At 34.2% G+C, this 21,050-nt stretch overlaps 1 protein-coding gene across 3 annotated transcripts in view; it reads left to right on the forward strand.

The window, feature by feature from the left end:
- LOC150102822 (uridine phosphorylase 1-like) overlaps positions 1 to 20,281 on the forward strand; it is a 36,911-nt gene extending 16,630 nt beyond the window's left edge. For 2 of the 3 annotated variants that reach the window (XM_090398676.1, XM_090398677.1), the window contains exons 4-9: positions 598 to 759; positions 5,075 to 5,189; positions 10,775 to 10,845; positions 12,535 to 12,679; positions 15,697 to 15,843; positions 19,973 to 20,281. In XM_090398676.1, coding sequence (XP_090254802.1) covers positions 598 to 759; positions 5,075 to 5,189; positions 10,775 to 10,845; positions 12,535 to 12,679; positions 15,697 to 15,843; positions 19,973 to 20,130 — 798 coding nt within the window. In that variant the 3' untranslated portion in view covers positions 20,131 to 20,281. The remainder of the gene's footprint in view (positions 1 to 597; positions 760 to 5,074; positions 5,190 to 10,774; positions 10,846 to 12,534; positions 12,680 to 15,696; positions 15,844 to 19,972) is intronic. The other variant, XM_090398678.1, reaches the window with a different exon arrangement.
- Positions 20,282 to 21,050: the final 769 nt, after the last annotated feature.

Below are 21,050 nucleotides of genomic sequence, written 5' to 3' on the forward strand. Positions count from 1 at the left end.
CTTCAGGGATCAGCTCCATTATTTACCCACTTTCTACTATAGACGAATAACGCATTCAAAACTTCGCAGATCCTAAACCGAAACTTCTGAATTCTCTATACCAGTTCCTTGAACACACACATTTTCATGGCTTACTTCGCTGGAGGAGTGAGGATAATTAATGGAGTTTAATGCTACAAAAATGTAGCTATGCCCTTTTTTTAGCGCAAAAAAATCATTTTGAACACCTTTCCTTACCCTTGATAATATACAAATCACCCGATTGAATAAGTTCTCTTTCTCGGAAGGCTATAGATATGTTTATCTCTAGCCATCACAGGAATAAACACATTAAAAATCATACCATTAGCTTCCTCACTTTGCATTGTTTTCGGCTCAAACCGTTATTTTTCATCCACCTAGATACCAACTCTCTGCACCTCTGTACTTGCCAGTCTGGCTGGCCGAGTAGTTATCTTACCTGCTCTCTAATCAACAGGCTGCGTGTTAAGAATTAGAATCCCGTCCTAGGCGTGGATGTATGTTGGTGTTTGTTTTTAGATGGGAGATGTATTATTATTATTATTATTATTATTATTATTATTATTTGAATTACAGTTTGTTTGTGTTGGAGGAACAAGTAATCGGATGTCAAGGCTCGCTAATCTATTAAGGGAAGAACTAAATATGACAGTTCCAGGAGGTAGTCCTTTACCTGATATTAGCGGAAATCCTGAAAGGTATTCCATATTTAAAGCTGGACCTGTCCTATGTGTCAGCGTAAGTATCTGTGTTGATTATTGCATTAACGGGTATAAAAGATCCTTGATAAAAATTATGCTGCAAAAAATAGTAAATAAAGAACTTATTCTCTTGAATATATAATTGGGTAGGATTACGTCCAGAGCATGATTTTTTTTTAATGTCAATTCAACTGCAATAAAAGTTACAAACTTAACACATTTTAGTGCTGTGAGTAAATGGGTGGATTAAAGGTGAAATAATCATGAGTAATGGTCTCCCATCTAGCGGGGAAAATCATGTTTGATGCATTGTGAATGTCTTTATATGGTCGAATCTAAACACATTCACAACCATTCATAACACATTAGATTTGAATAAAACCTGCCTATTGGCTGGAAAGTGGAAATGCCCAATCGCTCGTAGGCCAAGAGTGAATGAATTAATGAATAAATAAAATATGCTATGTAGAAAAAAAAAATATTTCGACACTTGGGATTTTTTATATGTGCTTCACAACTACAAAAGGTTGTAAATCTATAGTACATTAGCAGACTGAGTGGAATAAAGATTTTTTTTACAATTTATTCTTATTTTTAATTTATTTTGAACATATTTTGGTAACCCTACTTGCCCTAGAGCTCAAAAATTGAATTTTTCCAGTCACTCGAGGCCTCTAATAAGTTAGGTGGTGGTCTCACACACCGGGCCAATAATTTTATCGCTAGTGTGAGACTCACCCGCTTATTGGAGGCCTGGAGTGGCTTAAAAAATTCCATGTTTGGTCTCTAGAGCAGGGTTTCCAGACCAGGTAAAATTATTAACTAAAAACACAAAAAGTATGAAAATTAATAAAAATAGAAAAAATCCTCACCCACCCACGGTATTAATGTACTATAAGTTTCCGATATTTTGTGGGAGGAAGTCACATAAAAATTAAATTTATTCAAAATGTATATTCCATGCAAAATCAAGTGAACATTTTCATTAAAATCCATTTACTTCAAATAAGTACTAAATTTAATCAAATGATTATTTAAGTGGCAAGTGGAGGCTCTCGAATAAAAGAATATTCGAATTTGAATGTTTTTCTCTTAACTATCTGCATCACTTTTAAACAGATTCATAAGCTGTGTTGTTATTAAATTAGGAGCATGCAAAACGTAATTTTCCCCAAAACTCACTTATGCAACATTTTTCAGTGTGTATCGAGTTTTTCTCAAAATATAAATCCAATCATATAAATATTTCTCAAGAATAATCAAGGATTTATATTCTTGTTTCATATAGTTTACTCTAGTAAATAAATGATGTACGTTTTTCTATGAAATGTCTTTACAACTATCGCCGGTATCTCTGAATGTGGCTTGTCACTAATCAGAACTAGTAAAGGTCGAAACCAGTCTATGATGTCTGTAACTTCATAATTCAGGGCAATATGCATGTTCCACGATGTGGATTTTGTGTTATAGCACATCTAGGCAAACCAATAACAGTCTGCTTGGTGATGTTGCTACGTCTCCACTGTCACACTTGTAGCTGTTAGGTTACATCTACTGTGGTATGGATGTTTAAGAATATTTTAAAATTATTTTAATCACTCACAGTGATGCACCCACTTATTATAGACCTAAAGTGGCTTGAAAAAGCAGTATTATATTTGGTCTCCTATGAAAAAATTACAGTGAAGTTAAATGGTTTCAATATGAAGTAGCTACTTGACGCACACAAACTTAAATGAAGTTAAATGGTTTCAATATGAAGTAGATACTTGACGCACACAAACTTCTATTCCTTGCTTATACAAAGTGAAATCTGGAGTCATAATATTAACAGGGTATTTCAAAAAAATTTCTCTCTCGGGGGAGGGGGAGTTTAAATAGATGAAGAGAGCATTTGAATCAACTATTTGCTAATATTATAATGAAATAACATGATGTGGGCCTGTGTACACCATGTATTGCAAGATGTAGGACGACTGGAAATAGTCAATACATTGAGGTACATATAATAATTCTTTACGAGTACTTCACCGACAAAGATTCAGAGGAAACAGGTATAATGCTTTTGCTGACTGCAGGATAATGCCAGGATACGCGCTGTCAGACACATGTTAGGTTGCCTGTGAATTTGTCGAGCAGCTGCCTCCGTTCGAGAAAGCGCATTCAACGGAGTGAAACCGCCGAAGAATTTAATATCTAACTGCATTGTGTGCACATCATCATTTATGATCGGCTTTATGACTGGAGAAATGTTTATGTGTGTACTCGGTACCAAAGCAATCCGTAGATTGCTTTGGTACCGAGGATGCCCATCCAAAGCTTTGGATGGGCATCCTGATTTTACTCTCAATGCTCTCCATCTTTTAGATCATTGAAGGAGCATCTGATCGACTTTAGTTTAATTTGGTTTATCACCAAAGCAGTTAAAGGCCAGTTCATTATGTCATTTAATTAGGTGCATTCTTAGTCAGGTTTCTCCTATTTTCCAGGGTGAGAAACATTGTCATCTGTATACGAGACTGGGTAATTCACCTTCAGGTGAATGCGCTCTTATAAAGTTCCCTCGCTACTCAGACGAAATTTCAATTGTTGGCGCAGCGATTGCAACTGATGGTAATGTGCAACACGCTGCTGTTTCTTGATTAAAAACTTGACACCGATTTCTTTTATGGCAAAAATGTCTTGGTGCCACTTCAGGACTATGTGGAAAGGAGAAGTGTACCAAATTCGGTTTGCATCGTACAAGAATGAATATCTGTATCTATATCAGAATAAATTCCTGAAGGAATTGAACGTAAGAGTGATTTATTATCACTGTGTGCAAATCCGTAATATCTTTGGACCTACTTCATTAGTTTGGAAATTTTTTATTCTTTCGGATAAATAATCAACTATGAAAAACGATTAATTCGTGTTCATAAAAACGCATGCTCTACACAGTGATGCTGGAAGCCTTTGAATCAACTTTATTTATTTTTTTTTTTTTACTAGTTCATCAGTGATCAGCGCTGCAATCACCAGTGTAGTAAACGTTGTAGTTTGTTCCTAGTACTGAATTAGGTGACAGAAGTTTAAAACTTTCTCAGCCATTTCTTAGGCCATACAACAAATTCCTATTTCAAATGATATATATATTTGGGTGCATAATACATAGCATTTGAAATTCTCTTTTTCGTTAATCCAAAGAGTCCAATTCTATATCGCAATTAGTTTTCAGATATACAGAATACGTCATCATTTAAAATAAGTATACAAAGGAAAGGTTTCATTTTTTACTGTGAACAGTTAAGATCTGGAAAAGCAATGGCTTATGACATAGTTCTGGCACTATTTTTCGTTTCTCCTTTCATTCTCTAATCGTCTATGCTTTCATGTAGATAAAACAAGTCCCGGTATCGCCAGTTATTCTCTCTTTCTCTTAGAAAAGTATTCGGACAGAATAATTACTGACTTCCTGTAAAATTGGTATACGCATATAAACGGTTATATAAACATTTGTACGACATCACAGCCGTCGTTACAACACCTCGCACATTATGTCATGGTGGGTAAAAAGCAGAATAAAGCCATACTACTCTACTTTTCACTCCTCTATATATAGGAATTTATCGAAAAATAACACTGCTCTTGGATGAGCGATTTGAAGTATATGGTTCGATTCTTCAATCTAAAAACAGCTACTTAGAAAGCAAAAATGAGGACAATCGCAAAAGGGATGAATAAAAACTTGAACATAACTTTTTAGAAGTCCATCAGAATAGAACGAGTAGACCGGTTTACATATCTGAAAACTCTGATCGCTCGTGATAGAAATGTGAATCAGAAAGACAAGAGAATATGTGAATTTCCGTAAAATAAAACAAATATTAAATCGTAAATTATATTTTTTTAAATTGTAAATTTAAAAAAATAAGTATGCTTAGAAACCTGAACTAATGAGAAAATAATGGAAGGAACGCTGACAACTGGGGATAGTTACGGTGAAACGCTAGAATTACAAGCTGCATAGGTAGAATTGCATAGGGTGACAGTGGTGTCAACGGCCAATATTTTGCTTGTATAATCTGTTTTGTTTTATCCTAATTTAGTGCTGTACTTATCACATTTTCATTGGCAAAACCCTATGAGTAATTATTGTGTAATGAGTACGATGCGTAAGCTGTAATGCCTATAATTATACATTATACGCATTATACCTGCATAAAACATTATTAATTTATGCCTATTTTCAATTATGTTTATGCTTTTTTTTGTATTTATTATCACTTCTTGAAACTAGTGATACCAAGCTGAATGATTTCCAGAAATATCATTACTGTATATATATTATTTTATTTTATTTGTCTTACCAGCATGGAATGGGTGTTCCTTCCATTTCCATCCTATTGCATGAATTGTTCAAACTACTCTACCATGCTAAATGCAAAAATGTTTCGTTTTTTCGTGTCGGCACCTCGGGAGGAATAGGTAAGATTTCGCATACTGTCGTATTTATAATCCGAAATAGTAAAACAGTTTTGATATTAACATTGTTTTTGTTTAAAGCCTCGTTTGCAGTTTTTATAGACTGAAGTTCTGTATTTATTTGTAATAGATCCTTGAAGTACAGAAAGATATTAATATTTTAATACGTCATTCTTTTCGTGGTTCATATTTTTTTCATTTTATCTATGTTATATCTTTTTTTTTTGTATTTGTTATATATTTTTCATAATCAGGAACCGCTGCTGTATAGACCAAAACTAGAATTATTTTTCATTTTTCAACTTCAACCAATAATCACTTAATTGGACAAGTATATGAGCACACGTAAGAGTAGTTTTATTGATAAAGAGAGTTGACTTTATTTTCAGATTTTAAAATAAAACCTCTATTTCTTTTATTTACTTCACTTTCCTAATCTCCAAAACATCACTTCTCCATAATGTCTCCATGAATCCAATAAAGAAATAAATAAACAGTGGCATTTCTATATATTTTTTATATATTTATATATTTTGTTTATATATTTATATATTTTGTTTGGTTGGTTGCTTACTGCCTAAGCAACCAACCAAACAAAAGTTGCATTACTGCCTAAGCAACTAATGCTACGTTTTATTTATTTATTTGTATGGGGTTTCTCCTCTTTCTCCCCCTTCCCTCTGGGGAGATGGGTTGAGCCCTTTTAATGAAGGCTTATGTATATATATTTTCTAACAGTAAATCAGTGTGTGTGTGTGTGTTCACGGGGCTGGTTGCCTTTTCCGAGGGACGAAAAACACGAGTTTCCGAGTGAAAAAAAACTTCTACCTCCGTATCTCCAAATGAGACCGGCTAACTCACCTTTAGTCGAAAGAGAATAGATAAAGGTTCCTCGCGTCATAGACGGGAGTTGAACCGAGGTCTTTCCGACCAAAGGAATTCGTCTATACCGAGGGAGGATCTAATGTTACTACGACCAAGTTATTATGTTTGTTAATTGTGTCCTCTGTCCCGCGTTTGCCAATCGTGCGACACCTCAGGAGGAATAGGTATTATGGAGTTTCACTAGTGTTATATTTTTCCATTTCTATATTTTACTATTTGGGTGGCAGGGTTTTTTTCACCGGTACTTAACAATCGTTATGTATCGGTGTATTCTGTCATTAGTAGACATCATTTACAATAAAATATGAAAAAGAGTATATATTATAATCAATTATCCTAACGATAGACGTAGTGAAAATGCGAAGTTCGTTAAAGGTAAAGGTGTAAAAACTTTACTGAATATTACAAATTTCTAAATCTACCGCATCCATATATCATTGATAGTAAAGGTGTCGATACTCAGCCCCCCCCCCGAAAAAATACTGATATAAAAATAAGAGTGATTTAAAAAATTTAGCAATTGGAAAAGGAAATGGCAGCTTGATTCAGTTGTGAGAGGGTTGATTTAAAGTACAGGCATATTATCAACATTGTGAAATGAATATCGAAGGAGCTGTGTGTGTGTTTCTTTTTGCATTTTCCTCCTAATAGTAACCCTACCAGGAGGTAATTTATTCCTACATGCTCCATTGCATACAATGCAAATATTACATGTAGCTTCCAAGTACTGATTAACATTTACATTTCTAATTTTGTATCAGTATTCATATTTACATTCCCAATTTTCTATTAATATTAATATTTACATTTATATATATATATATATATTCCGACTTTTATATCCATATTTATATTTTTATTTTTATATATACATATATTTACACTATATAATTCATACAATATCAATAATTTATGTTACTTTATAACAACTGGTAGTTGATCTTATTGACAAATTTAATTAGTTCTGAGTAATACTTTTCGATAAGTCTCTGTTTTTACACTGGCCACTTGTCTCCAGAAGTAATGACGTGTTGCATTAGGGCCATCCGTATGGAGTCCAGTAGCTGGCAATCGTAAAATAAGTTGTGAACTACAAATACATGACGGTGATTCATTCCAGGATATGGAATCTGTGTAAGTAGTGTCTTAGTTTTCCATGTCCCCGGTAGTAGCGTGGTTAAACCTGAAGAAATGGCGGAGTCTACTTCTGATGCTAGGAAAGAATTCTTTTCTTGATGATCCGTTTTTTGATGTTTTCCATTCTTCTTCCCACAAGTCTAGGCTTCTTTCTTCTGCAAGTGTTTTTTTAGCAGATTTCGAGTAATTTTGGTAACTTGTTTCTAGCTGTTCATTTCTAGCCGCTTCTTTAGCCAACTGATCCGTTCTTTCGTTTCCTGCAACTGCAGTATGTGCGTTCATCCAGCAGAACTTGATTTCCCATCCCGATAGAGTGAGATTCCAAATCAGCTTTCTTGCCTGTTCTATTAACGCTATATGGTTGTTCTGGTTTTTTATGCCGTCCATAGTGCTTCTACTGTCACTATAAATTGTTGCTGTCTTTTGATGAGAGGTGTTGACTTCTAATTCCTGGAGATATATAAGTGAATGAACTATAGCAAGTTGTTCTGCTTGGTTGTTGCAACAGAGAGGATGCAGTCGAGAGCAGCGTTCTTTTATAATGGACTGCCTGTACATGCGACATTCCCTCCAGTTTTGCTTCCGTCAGTGTATATATGAAATTCGTAATTTTCAGAGCTTTCCTTTTCCTTAATATTTGTTTTCTTTGCTGGGTGAGGCCACTTACTGTAGTGAAGCGAACGTTCGTAGCAATGTGGATCAATTAGAATTTTCGTTATACCTTCCGGAAGTGACTTAAAGATAATTCTTGTATTTTCAGGCAGATCGGAGTTAGAACTGAAATAACGCAAGCTGCCGCTGCCTCCACAGATATTGTCCAGTATCCTTTAATTATATGCATGGATATAAGGCGTTGAACACTATTTAGCTTTTGTCGATTTTTCTTTGATTTTAGTGAATGTTTCCAGGCGGTGTGTGTGTGTGTGTGTTGTGTGTGTGCGTGTGTGTGTGCGTGCGTGCGTGCGTGCGTGTGTGTGTGCGTGCGTGCGTGCGTGTGTGTGTCATTTCCTTATTTGTCACCCTAATAAAAAGCTACGCAATAAAAACACAAAGCAAGCATGTCATATAAAGTGCCATTTAGTTTTGAAACACTGTATTTACAAAGTTTCATAACCGGACTGAGGAGTGGTAATGAAACCATTTGAGAAGTTGTAACGAAATCAGTTGAGGAGTGGTAGTGAAATCAGTTGAGGAGCGGCGCTGCAAAGTTTAGTTTTTATTGCTTGAAAGTATAAGGAAAGTACAGGTCACTTGGAAATTGTTGTTTGTAATGACGACCGGAGGAAGTAACACTATGAGACCATTGCATTATTTCTATTAATTGCGTAGGTTCTCTAGGCGGTTTGTCTGTTTTTCAGATGGAAAACAAGAGTTTCTGGGAGAAATTAATCCTTCATATGCGACTGGATAACTCACATTTAATTGAAAAGTTCTTAGAAAGGTTCTGTTGAATCCAGATGTTTGCGAGTTTCTTGGTAGTAAAAAAAAAATATAAGTTACATGATACTTTTTCGAAGGCAAATGCATGTGTGTACTAGTGACATACACACACACACACACACACACACACACACATGAAATGTTGACTGAAACTAAAGAATTATTTACTGTAGAAAAAGATAGATTTTAATAAGGAGGATCTAAGTAGTGAAATAGAATACACATTGGATGGAATCTGAAATCTCATAATGTTTCAAATTCTAGAAAGATGGCACAAAAAGTGGCTAAAAAAACAAGAAAAAACAGCAGTTGAAGTGTCATCTCAAACATGAACAAAATTTTATTTAAAAAGGAGATTTATGCAGAATCGAAACAATACTAGGATGCCGTGTATCTTAGCTGGTGTTTGATTTTTATCGTGTGAAATGTGTATGACCTTAATTTTTAGCTATTGAATGAGTTATATGGATATCAGAAATCAAAAAAAAAATAATTAAAATAAAGTTTTCCTAAAACCTTTTTTTTTTGTTATTTTATTTATTCCTAATTTCATATTCCCCGAGGATCATTGGTTTGAGCTGCATATGTATTTGCTTTTTATTACCTGCCTGCCTTTACGTAATCTCCCGAAAATTTGGACGGAAACTATTTCACATATTTGCAGGAAATTTGCTATATGCATTAACTTCTTATTTAATTAGCTCACATTATCGGCATTGTGTCTCCGAATAACACAATCATAAAAACGTGTCGCTTCGTGCCACTGATTTTAAGTGATTTTAATATAATTATTTCCTCACAAGAAAGTTATTGGAGTCGAATTCACTTGTGTTTAGCCATGGTAAGATATATTTACAGAGAGAGAGAGAGAGAGAACATGCTGTCAGGATGGGCACTCGCACAAGCATGCATGCAGCCACGCAAATATTAACATAAAATAGCAATTCTAGTTACTAGGATATGTTTGCAGATTTTCTGAGTTCAAAACTCTTTCTCTTCAACTGCTTGTCGTGAAATACAACATATATTGCTGGACTGTTTGCCCATTGAAAAGTATATCTGCTTTCCGATCTATCAGTTTCTTCGGGTTGTAATTCTATTGTGGCATGGAACAGTAGAATTGCTTGTGGTTTGAAACAGTTCCACGTCGGTCTCTAGCGCAGGGTCTTTGGATTATCAAACCTTTAGCTCACCCACTGTACTAATGTGTTAGGGGGATATAATCTTGCAGGAGTCTGATTATCATATTCTTCCTTCTGTTCATTTCCCCACCGCTTCATAATTGTCACCCTAATAATTGAGACCAAACGAAGAGAGGGTGATGCAAATGTGGTCTGTTTAATACAACTACGCTTCCTTATCCCTACTTGTGTCATTATCTTCTTGTTGTCACAGTAATACTCCATGTTCTTCTTAATAGAATTTGTAATAATTTGTAATAATGTGTCCTCTGTATTTGTTTACTGCTTCCTCTTTCCACTTCTTTTTATTGTAGGCTGTCTCACTAACATAGTATGAATTCTACTTTCTCTATTGCCCAAAATCTAAAACATTACCTATGGCTAACATTATCCCAGAATCATTACTTAGCGGAATTGTATTATATACTAGGGAAGGGGGCTACGTCCCTCTGGCGCCTAGCCCCCCCCCCCCGATTTCCGGACTGGTAGGCCGGTATGACTCGAATTTTGAAGACACACTCAGGGTAGCCCCTGAGTTTCAAAACGTTTCAATAAGATATATTACAATAACCTTCATACAATGAAAATGCATTTCGGCGGATGTGTTCCAAATTTTCAGAAGTATATTTCATTTACAGCATTTGCTGAGACCTACTTAGGAAAACAGAGAAAAACATTTGATATCTGAGATTTAGCTTTTTTAGTTGTATGTCCATTCTAAACTCCGTACTATTTCTTAATGAGATGGTATATCATTTAGAATGAACAATACTGGTATCGATGATAAAAACCGGCAAGCCTTGATGACTGGTTAAGCACATGTTTAATATATTTAATGTTACGGTGTTTCAGTAGGATGCCTATGCTTTTCTCTTGGTGTTTTGCATATACAATGGTCTGATGAAGACTTTTACTAATGTTTAATAATATTTATTTCATTCATAGGTATTGAACCAGGAAGCGTAGTAATAACTAGTCAGGCAGTAGACGGCCAGTTCCATCCATATATGAAATCAGTAAGTAGATACGTATGCATTTTGGGTGTTAAAGGGAATTTGACACTGAAAAAACAATTTTAATTGATAGTTGTAATTAATCAATTACTATCAATGTTTATTTGCTAAATCAATGTTTATTTACTGACCTTTCCTAAGTAAATATGAAACTCAACTCGTGCTTTAAAAGTTTACAGCTACATTGCAAATAGAACAGCTTTCCCAGCTTCTGGATAACTAATCAACTTAGGATATTTTCATTCATTTCTACTGATTGAATAAATCTTTATGGCAGATTGATTTAAATTAAAATATCAATAACTTGACAGTTTTTATCTCACTGTCACAGTGGGAAGATTTTAAGACTTGCAGTCCCTGGTGGAAAAGCGCCCTGTATATGAGAGGTATGAAATGGCTTATAAAGACAGCAGATTCGTCTGTACAGCAGGGTTCTTTGTTATTCTAAACGTTAGCCAACCTGATATGCAAGTTTACAGCATTTACAATATTTTGTTGGTGGGAATGTCCAAAAATATTATCTGGTCGGGAAATGTTGCTCCGCCTAGAAGTCATTGGCCTGGATTTTGTGTGTTCACTCACAATTCATGAAATGAACGAATACACAACTCAGCTAACAATTCATTTCATGGCATGCTTTATACCGAGAAATTATAACGATTCCCTACAAACATGTTGCGAGCTTCATTACAGGCAAAAAAAAAAAAATATTGTGCCATAAGACTGCACAGGGAACTCACATTTAATAAGAAATCCTTAAGATTAATGAAATATTGTGATAGTTCATAATTTTAATGTTTGAATCGTTTTCCCAGCTGATATAAAAAGTAACATATGAGTAGTGAACAATCATTTACAGGGAACATCCTGGTGCAATTGCTATCTATTATCCTGCTGTTTGGACTATTTAGATGCAGTTTTGGGTTGTTTAAAGTCGAACTGAACTATTTCCAGTAATTGAGAACGTGTTATTTTTTGGCTATGGCAAAAAATTTTGAATCTGAAAGAATATCCTATTATGTGGATTATTCACTCGAAACAACTTCAATGATTTCGAATTAAGGATGACAAAACTTGAATTTTCCTGATTTATGAGCCATTTAGCAATACGCAGGTACAATACCTTTCATAATTACACTCAGGGATCGATCTCCCGTTATGATTTTCATGAAAGATTAAGATTTGCCCATTTCTTATTTTGTGCAGAATTAATTCCTTTGTTGAGAATTAGGGCTTGAACAAAGGACCGAGAATTTAAAGCCAGTGGAGAAAAAAATTTCTATATTTATAAGAATTCTTTTAGTGGTGTGCAGTTTTTATCATGAAAAACAAACAATCCAACCGACAAAGGGACAAATAGAAATCACAACGATTGCATTAGATGTGTCCATCATTCTAGAGAATGATGGTAGGCGGATATCGAAACATGGAATATACAGTATATATAGGGGGATTACTATTGAAGAAAGAATCAAACGTGTTTAGAGTGGTTCCAGCTATTTGGCATTCTGAGGCATATAAGCCATTTGTGCAAGATTGTTGGGAAAATACTATGTTCTGTGTGTGTGGGGGATTAGTTTTTTTTTGTAATATCTATTTATCTGTATAAATTAATCAAATATATTTAAGCGCTTATTATGCTTAATATTACTGTAGTAACATATGATTTCATAATTTCGAATTTTTTACAAGGTTATTTTAGGAAAAGCAGTTCATCGTCCTGCATTTTTTGATTCTGAGTTGGTACAAGAATTGAAATCTGTGGCTGATGAGAAGTACAATCCAAACTTTAGTTTTTATGTGGGAAAAACCATGTGTGCGGATGATTTTTACGAAGGTGAGTTTACAGTAACTTATTTGAATGCTTACATGTATGAAGAGGAAAATATAGTAGCTTGTAGCACCGCCATAATTCATTAATGCTATCAACTTGAGAGATTTTCACTGTGTTTGTTTTCTAGTCTAAAATTATATACTTGTATCATTTTTACCGGTTCCTTTGTTAAGAATGCAATGGTTTGTTGTTTGCATAGCAACATTTACCGTTGTGATAAGTTCAATGCTAAGCCTGGTTAAGCAAGTGGCTGGTCACTGAGCTACAATATACGCACAGAACTGAAACAAAAGGCACTTCTCTACGTGACATCATTGCATTAGATAAGATACGCGCCTATCCCAAAAAACGAGAACGATATCAAAGCAATGGATGGTACCAATCAATATCTTCCCAGAATCTTAACGGACTGTTTTCTACTTCTTTGGACCGGGTGAATCCCTAGTAACCTTTGCTCATGTGGTGAAATAGCTGTACTATTTCCATTTTCTCATTATTGGTAAAAACCAACAAGAAGTTTCGTTTGTATCTAAAACAAAACGGGTAAATAAGCTGTACTAGATGGAAAAAATAATAAATAATAAAGTCATTAATAAAGTAACAGGAAAGAAAAGAAACGTATCCACAACTTACCGCTGGAAATTTAGCAGTCACCCCTTTTCCGGCATAATGTGCACTTCTACAGTTTTGCATTTTTAATTATGTTCCTTTGCTAAAGATAACTATGAATGACACTTTTCTTCTTGGAACATTCTTTTCCCCGATTTTGAGCTCATTTTAAACAACAACAACACAAAAAAGACTTTTGAGACCAGCACTAGAGTTACTTCCGAAAACACTGAAAGAGGGAATAATTCTTTGACAAGAATGGGCAGGTTTCCTTTTGAAAAAGGAAACGTCCTGGACATGACCAGTTTCTACTATTAGGGGTTTTATTCTTCCGTCTGTCTCCTTAAAAACAGCTTTCGTGAATTCGTGAAGTAACAAATGATGAGTTTATATCACCTAAGTTAGAGATCTCAATAAAGCCAGTTTTTTTGTTTTTTTTATAAATATGTATATATGTGCATATGTCTTCTTCTTCAGTTAGCTATTCATATACCTGTCCACTAAGAAAAGACTGGCTCGGTTCGGAATTACAAGTGAAAAAACTGAGTATCTGGTAAGTTTCAGGTCTAGTCTGGAGGCAGTCATCGGATTCTAGTTCGGAGGTAAAAGAGATTTTTTCATGACACTTGTTTAGGTGGTCTAAAAATAAATTGAGGTTGTTGACACCATCTTCCCAGATGAGGAAAATATCATCAATATAGCGATACCAGAATTTTGATTTAAGGTGGAAGGAGTTAATAGCTTTTTCTTCAAAATCGTTGAAAAATATATCTGCGAGAATCGGAGAGAGCGGATTGCCCATGGCCAGACCTGAGTTGTAAGTAGATCTGTTTGTAAGTAGATCTTATTGTCATATTTGAAGTATCCAGACTTTATGCAATGGGAGAGAATAGCAAAGAGATTTTTTGATAATTTGTTCTTGAGAAGATCGAGGACTTCTTGAGCAAGTATATTTGTAAAGAGAGAAATAATATCGAAACTGGCCATTAATCTGTTTTTTTAAGTTTGATATCCTTGATTTTAGAAACAATATCCTTGTTTAGAAACAAAATCTGCAGAGTTTTAATATGTGAAGAGGAAATTCCAGAAAGATTTCTTAGAAAACTTGGGAGATATTTGGGGAGGTTATAGGTAGGAGAGTGTACGCCCTCAACTATAGGTCTGAGTGGGCAGTTTGTTTTGTGAATCTTGGGGAGACCATACAGTCGAGGGATCAAGGGATGGAGTGACCTAAGGGAAAGACGAATGTTTCTTTGTAACTCCAAAGTTACAAAGAAACATTCTCCAAGGTGGTTTTTAATAAATTATTAGTTCTATTGTGTAGTTCAATCGTAGGGTCACTATTAATTTCTGAGTAAGTATCACTGTTTAAAAGTTCCAAGATTTTATTATGGTAATCAGACTTTTCTAAGATGACAGTCGCATTCCCTTTGTCAGCCGGAAGAATAACGATGTTATTATTATCTTTTAAGGACTTAATAACTGCTCTTTCAGAGTAAGAAATGTTGTCTGGTGGAGGTCTAGCTTTATTTATGGTGAAAATGGTTTCCATACGGAGGAGGTTAGCTTCTTTGTTAGGTAATAAAGAAGCTGCCTTTTCTATCTTTGTTAAGAGATGTTCTTTAGGAATGGATGTAGGAGCAGTGACAAAGTTGAGACCTTTAGCAGGTTTGCTTTCTTCTGCCAAAGATAGTTCATGGGAAGACTTATTGATAACAACTTTTTTTTAAATAGGTAGAGTCAAAATGAGAAGTTTTGCTATCTTGTATATATTTAAGAGAATCGTATTTTCTAATCAGGTTGATTTTATTTAAATTCTGTATTTTAGAAGATTTAAGAGTGCTAATTTCTTTCAAATTGTTCCAAGATGAACTGTCTAGAGAATGAGATAAACGTGTTTCATGATAGGTCTTCCTATAGAAATAAGCGGAAAGACAATGTTTGGTATCACAAATGCGTTCCGATAAAAGATTCAGTTTTATAGGAGAGAAAAACTGTTTATTGCTCTACTCTTCCATTGCATAAAGTCTAGATACTTCAAATATGACAATAAGATCTACTTACAAAACTCAGGTCTGGCCATGGGCAGCCCGCTCTCTCCGATTCTCTCAGATATATTTCTCAACGATTTTGAAGAAAAAGCTATTAACTCCTTCCACCTTAAACCAAAATTCTGGTATCGCTATATTGATGATATTTTCCTCATCTGTAAGGCAACAATAAGAGAGAAACTTGTTAACTAGTAGTATCTTTTTAAATATACCATCTCGTTTTTTTATCTCTCGGTAACAGTCATTAAAGCTTTTTGAATATATATATATATACACACACACGAGAGAGAAAAAAAGATCAGATTTAGTACAATGATAACGAAACCTCTTGATATGCATCACATTAACAATATCTTTCAGGTCAAGGTCGGTTAGATGGAGCGTTCTGTCACTATACACGTGAAGAGCATATAGATTATTTGCATCGTCTTCATAATGCCGGAATTTTAAATATCGAGATGGAATCTCTGGCTTTTGGTGCTCTCTGTTACCATGCGGGAATCAGCGGTAAGTAAAAGCCGATACGAAATTCATTAACTCGTCTTATGATAATAACTTAACTATAATAACCAGTGTTCTCAGTAATCTTACTTTAGGAAATTAAATAAAATAATAGCCGCTGAATATTTGACGCGATTTGTTGTATTTTGAAGTTAATTTCAGAACTCCCGTCCATCCTTCATGCACACACTTATCGAACCTCTATGTGAACACCCAACAAAACGTAATATTATTAAAATATTCTCGATTTTCATTTATACAAGCAAGAAAAGTATTTGGGAATATTCAAGTTTACTTTACCCCCCCCCCCCCCACGCCCTGTAGTGTGTTACTTTTCTTCTTAGAGTGAAAATATTGTATATATTGCAGTTGGATAACGAGACGTACACATTGCTCTTTATGAGTGTAATCCATATAAACTGCAGTTGACTTTCAGGAAATCGAAAGATTTTCGCTCTTACAGGACAAAAGCTAAAATTCAAAACACGTTTAGTCACACACCGATGTGGATATGGGTTCTCTTGCCAGGTGAGAATCATAGTCAGAAATTCTCTCATTACTTAAAGTGGTAGGGAGTTTTCAAGTATTGCACACATACTTCTAGCTGTCTCGGCAAAATTAAAAATGGCTATTAAACGTCTCATACTGCAAAGCGCACAAACTGAACCATTATTTGTAAATGCAATTTATTGATTCGCTGTGTTGGATAATTTAAAATTATTTTAGGAATAATTGATGGATTTTTCAGAGTGCATATCTCGGATTTTTCGGACACCAGATAACATACCTCGGGTCTGTTTATCCCTCGAAATGATGTTTACGAACAAAAGTCATATAAATAGCGAAGACGAATTATCTCCATAAAAGCAAACTCACCATCCCCTAAGCAGACACAGTCACTAACATTGACAGGTAATGTTAACTCCCTTCCTAGTAGCCAATCTTTCCCGATTAAATCCAATCTTTGGATATATGAAATCTGATGATTGCAAACTCTTTATTACTCTCTAAATGCAAGCGACAATTTGTGTAATTCAACTGTGAATGCTGTCTCTAGTTAACTTATTATTCAATACTAATTTTGTAGTTATTGCATAATATGCGATTTTTTTTACGAATTAAATTTGTAAAATTACGAGTTGTTTGTTGAGAAGCACACTAAAATTTTAAGCTAAATTTGTACTTTTTCTTTTAAGAGGAGAATTGCCTGTTGTTAAGAGTAAAAGAAATACTAACAACCCGATATTATCTGTTCATGGAAAGTATTTTTTCAGATACACATGCTTTACTTGAATTTTTGAATCCAAAAGACTGCTTTCGCATCACCTTCAGCTAAGATATATTTAAAATCAAACTGTATGCATGTATTATGATTTCCCCTTAATTCTTGATATCCTATTGCTATATGCACTAACTAAATCTTGTCTAAATAGTCCAGAAAGTGTTTTACGGATTTTTGAGAAGCACCACATGTAAGTGAAGCTGAAGAAACATTTTTTCTTCAAACAATTACACCACTTCAATTGAGAAGTCACCCCTGCGAGGAAGCATTGTTAAGCATGCTTTACACACAGTGAATGTTTGTCGAAGGGAGGAGCGTTGAGAGAGTATTTTGCATATTTTCTCACTTTAGCTGGGGGGGGGGAACTGCAGTCGCAGCAGTCAAACTATGCTTGTACACAAATTCGGCAAAACCATCGGCATGTCAACCCAACGTAATTTTTGCCACTTCTACGCACAAAATATTCCGCTGTCTTTGAACTAAACAGTCTTCATTATTGTCTTTACTAGTTGCTCTATTCTAGTATCTAACTAGTTAACAAAAGAACTAAGGAAAGCACACAGATACTTGGCGATTGTTTTTGCTAAGTTTGGGTAAACATTTAAAGTTCGATGTTTCATCCATCTCCGCTCTGTGAAGTTTTACTCTCTCATATTGAACAACATTTTGGTTTTAAGTTGTATTTAATAATGATACTTTATAGGATCTCGTTAAATGTTAAGCATAGAAAATGAACAATGAATAAACGTGACAAATTAACCTTAAAATGATTACAACTATACCAAGTTCCACGACTCATCTTGAGAAGAAATCTGTAAGCCCTAAAATAATTTTATTGTAATAGTGACTTTGGTTTTATTCAGCAAGAGTTTTTCATAACAGAGACTTAAGTTAATATTATTTATTTATAATTATCATTCATTATTACTCACCGTATTTTGATTATTTGCTCTATAATAGTGTTCTGAATATTATAGAATTCTGAGAAACCATAGCTAATATTGTATTGTATGAAATAATTTATTACTATTTCCTAGTAAAAAAAAAAAAAAACATTTGAAAAATGAATCACCATGATGTATTTTCATAATGGAATCTGGTATAAGACCGTGTCTTTTATCAAGGTGAGACCCTTAAATTCTGCCTTCTGACAATATACTTCGGTGGCCTTTATATGGCTTCCACAGGTGCAAAGATGATGACCACCAGTCTTCTTCAATTGCTTTACCCAGTTTTTAATGCTTTTCTCGAGAATGCTTCCTTTCGTATTCATCAATTTTTGACGCGAGAAATTTAAGTTAAGGGAAGACATCATTGTCAAAATACTTTATGCAATCTTCTATTAATCGAATACGATTAAAATATTTCAACCTCTCTTAGAAACTTGATACTGTCATTTCAGACTTAAGTATGGAATGACATTATCAAGTTCGGTAGAAATATCTATCAAAATTATTAAGACCAATATTCTCTAATTTTCTTCGGTTCCTAGTGGACTTCTGGTTTGTGCGTGGTGTTGGTGGGAACGCTGAATCAGCCTCTGCGCTGGACTGAATTTGAGCACGATTGAATTTCTAATGCGATTCATCATGACCTTTGTGGTAAGTAAAGCGACTGCTTAAGGATTACACTCGTGAAAGGTATTGACATTCCTAATGGCTATCTTCTTTTTACGCGACATTTCGCTATCCTATGCGACAAAATGTCTCGTTCTTGAACCCACGCATTTCCTTTCATCGCGTGGCACTGTTGCAAGCTGATGACGCGAAAGTTACCTTTATCTGAAAAATCAGGTTAGAATCATGTCTAAGATACGAGTAACTTTTATAACTGCTTTTCAACGGAAGGTAAGTCACTGGTCTCATACAGTGGTCATAAGGTTTCTCATTGCCGGCGTGGTTGACCAAGTGGCTAGCATCTCTGCTGCCCAACCAATGGTCGGTTAAAACCCTACTGCAGCACTTAGTGCGAAACAAGACTTGCTTGAAGTGGCTTGAAAAGTACTGTATTTGATCTTCAGAGTACGGTTTCCGAATTATCATTACCGGATAAGGATTAGATAACCGCTTGCCAGCTTTAGCGATTCGTAATGCCTCTTCGAGGAACTGAGGCGTTCATTAACAGTTGTGAACTTTATGGGTTAGATAAACTGCTCTGTTTTGAGCAAAGTTTCCCGATTATTTTACCCTTAGCCTAAGGGTTAGATAAACATGAATATGCAACCCAAAAAAACATTTACAAACTTTTGCCGATGAGATTCTCATAAAGGTTAATTGATTTTTTCTCCCTCATTACTATTAATTTTTTTCTTGAATAATTGGTTTACTCAATCTGTGGAAATGGTGCTGCTAAAAATCAAGGAAATGAGCCAGCTGTTCGTTGACTTTCCTTATGTCACGTCTTTCATATCATATATCGGATCAGTCGAGTACTGTTTCCTGGCTTGAAGGGCCTTTCAGAGTACGTTGCTTTTTTTTTCTTTTTTTTTTTTTATTCGGGGAAGGAATCTCATTGCATTTATTAGTGGAGAAACAAAGTAAACGTCTTGATTTTACAGATCGAATTCCGTACCTGACTTACATTGTCGCACGGTTTTATTTTCATTATAACAAAACGTTAAGCGAGTTGTTGGGTGACACTACAAGTGCGGATCAACTTCGCACGTTAACAAAAACTTTAATTTTAATCATTCATTCAGGAAAAAATGTTTCACATGACCTATTTATTTCATGGGAAACATGATTTCTGAATGAATGGGGAAAATATTCTCAGAAACATCTGATTCATAAATATCATCAATAAAACAGTCTACATGCAACCTACGGATTTTTTTTTCATTTTTTTTTTTTTCAGCTGCTGTAGTATGTGTGACATTGTTGGACCGTCTTAAAGGTGACCAAGTAACCACAGATGAGAAGACTAGACGGGAATGGATAAACCGACCTACGGAGTTGATTTCGAGCTTCATTAAAACACGTTTAAATGAAGCCCCAACTATGAGTAAAACTTGAACTTTTTTAAAAATAGGTGAAGTGCAATTTGTTTAAAAATGTTTTTGAGAACTGAATTCAGCTGTGAAATGTTTCGCAAATATTAATCTATAACGAAATTAAATAATTTGAATGTGCGTGTTATTTATATTAATAAATTTTCAATAAAGTTTGACGTTATTCTGTTTGATTCATAAAAACAAAGACTTCAGTTTGTTTTTAATCCCAACTAATTTCATTTATTAAGATCATTCATTGGTTGATTTGCAATACTAAAAGATTAAATATCACGACAATTTGTTTTTCAGATAACTAATTATTAGCACATCCGGTTTGTATGTGTGATCATACAAACCGGATCATACGTTCCCTAATTTTTATTATTGTTTTTTTTTTATTAAGTTGATTTTGATTTTGCAAAAAAAAAAAAAAAACTTTGTCCCGGATAATGAAATAAGCAATAGAATAATCATAAGTTAAAAAAGAAAGGTCTATTTACTTTTATTCATTTTTTTCATATTTTTATATTTATATTTCACTTATTTATATCAGTCAAATAATCTGAGGGTCTGAGTTCCTTCCTCACCTGGAGCACGAATATACACAGAGGATCACACACACACACACACACACACACACACACACATATATATATATATATATATATATATATATATATATATATATATATATATATATATATATATATATATATATATATATATATATATATATATATATATATATATATATATATATATATATATATATATATATATATATATATATATATATATATTATATATATATATATATAATATATATATATTATATATATATATATATATATATATATTATATATATATATATATATATATATATTCAGGCTTGCCCCATCTACAGATAGCTCCATCAAAACAGGTATCGCTGTATTGTCTAA

Source organism: Typopeltis vanoorti, chromosome 10 (assembly GCF_054136105.1).
Source record: "Typopeltis vanoorti isolate ZY-2024b chromosome 10, IOZ_Tvanoo_1.0, whole genome shotgun sequence".
NCBI classification, from domain to species: Eukaryota; Metazoa; Arthropoda; class Arachnida; order Uropygi; family Thelyphonidae; genus Typopeltis; species Typopeltis vanoorti.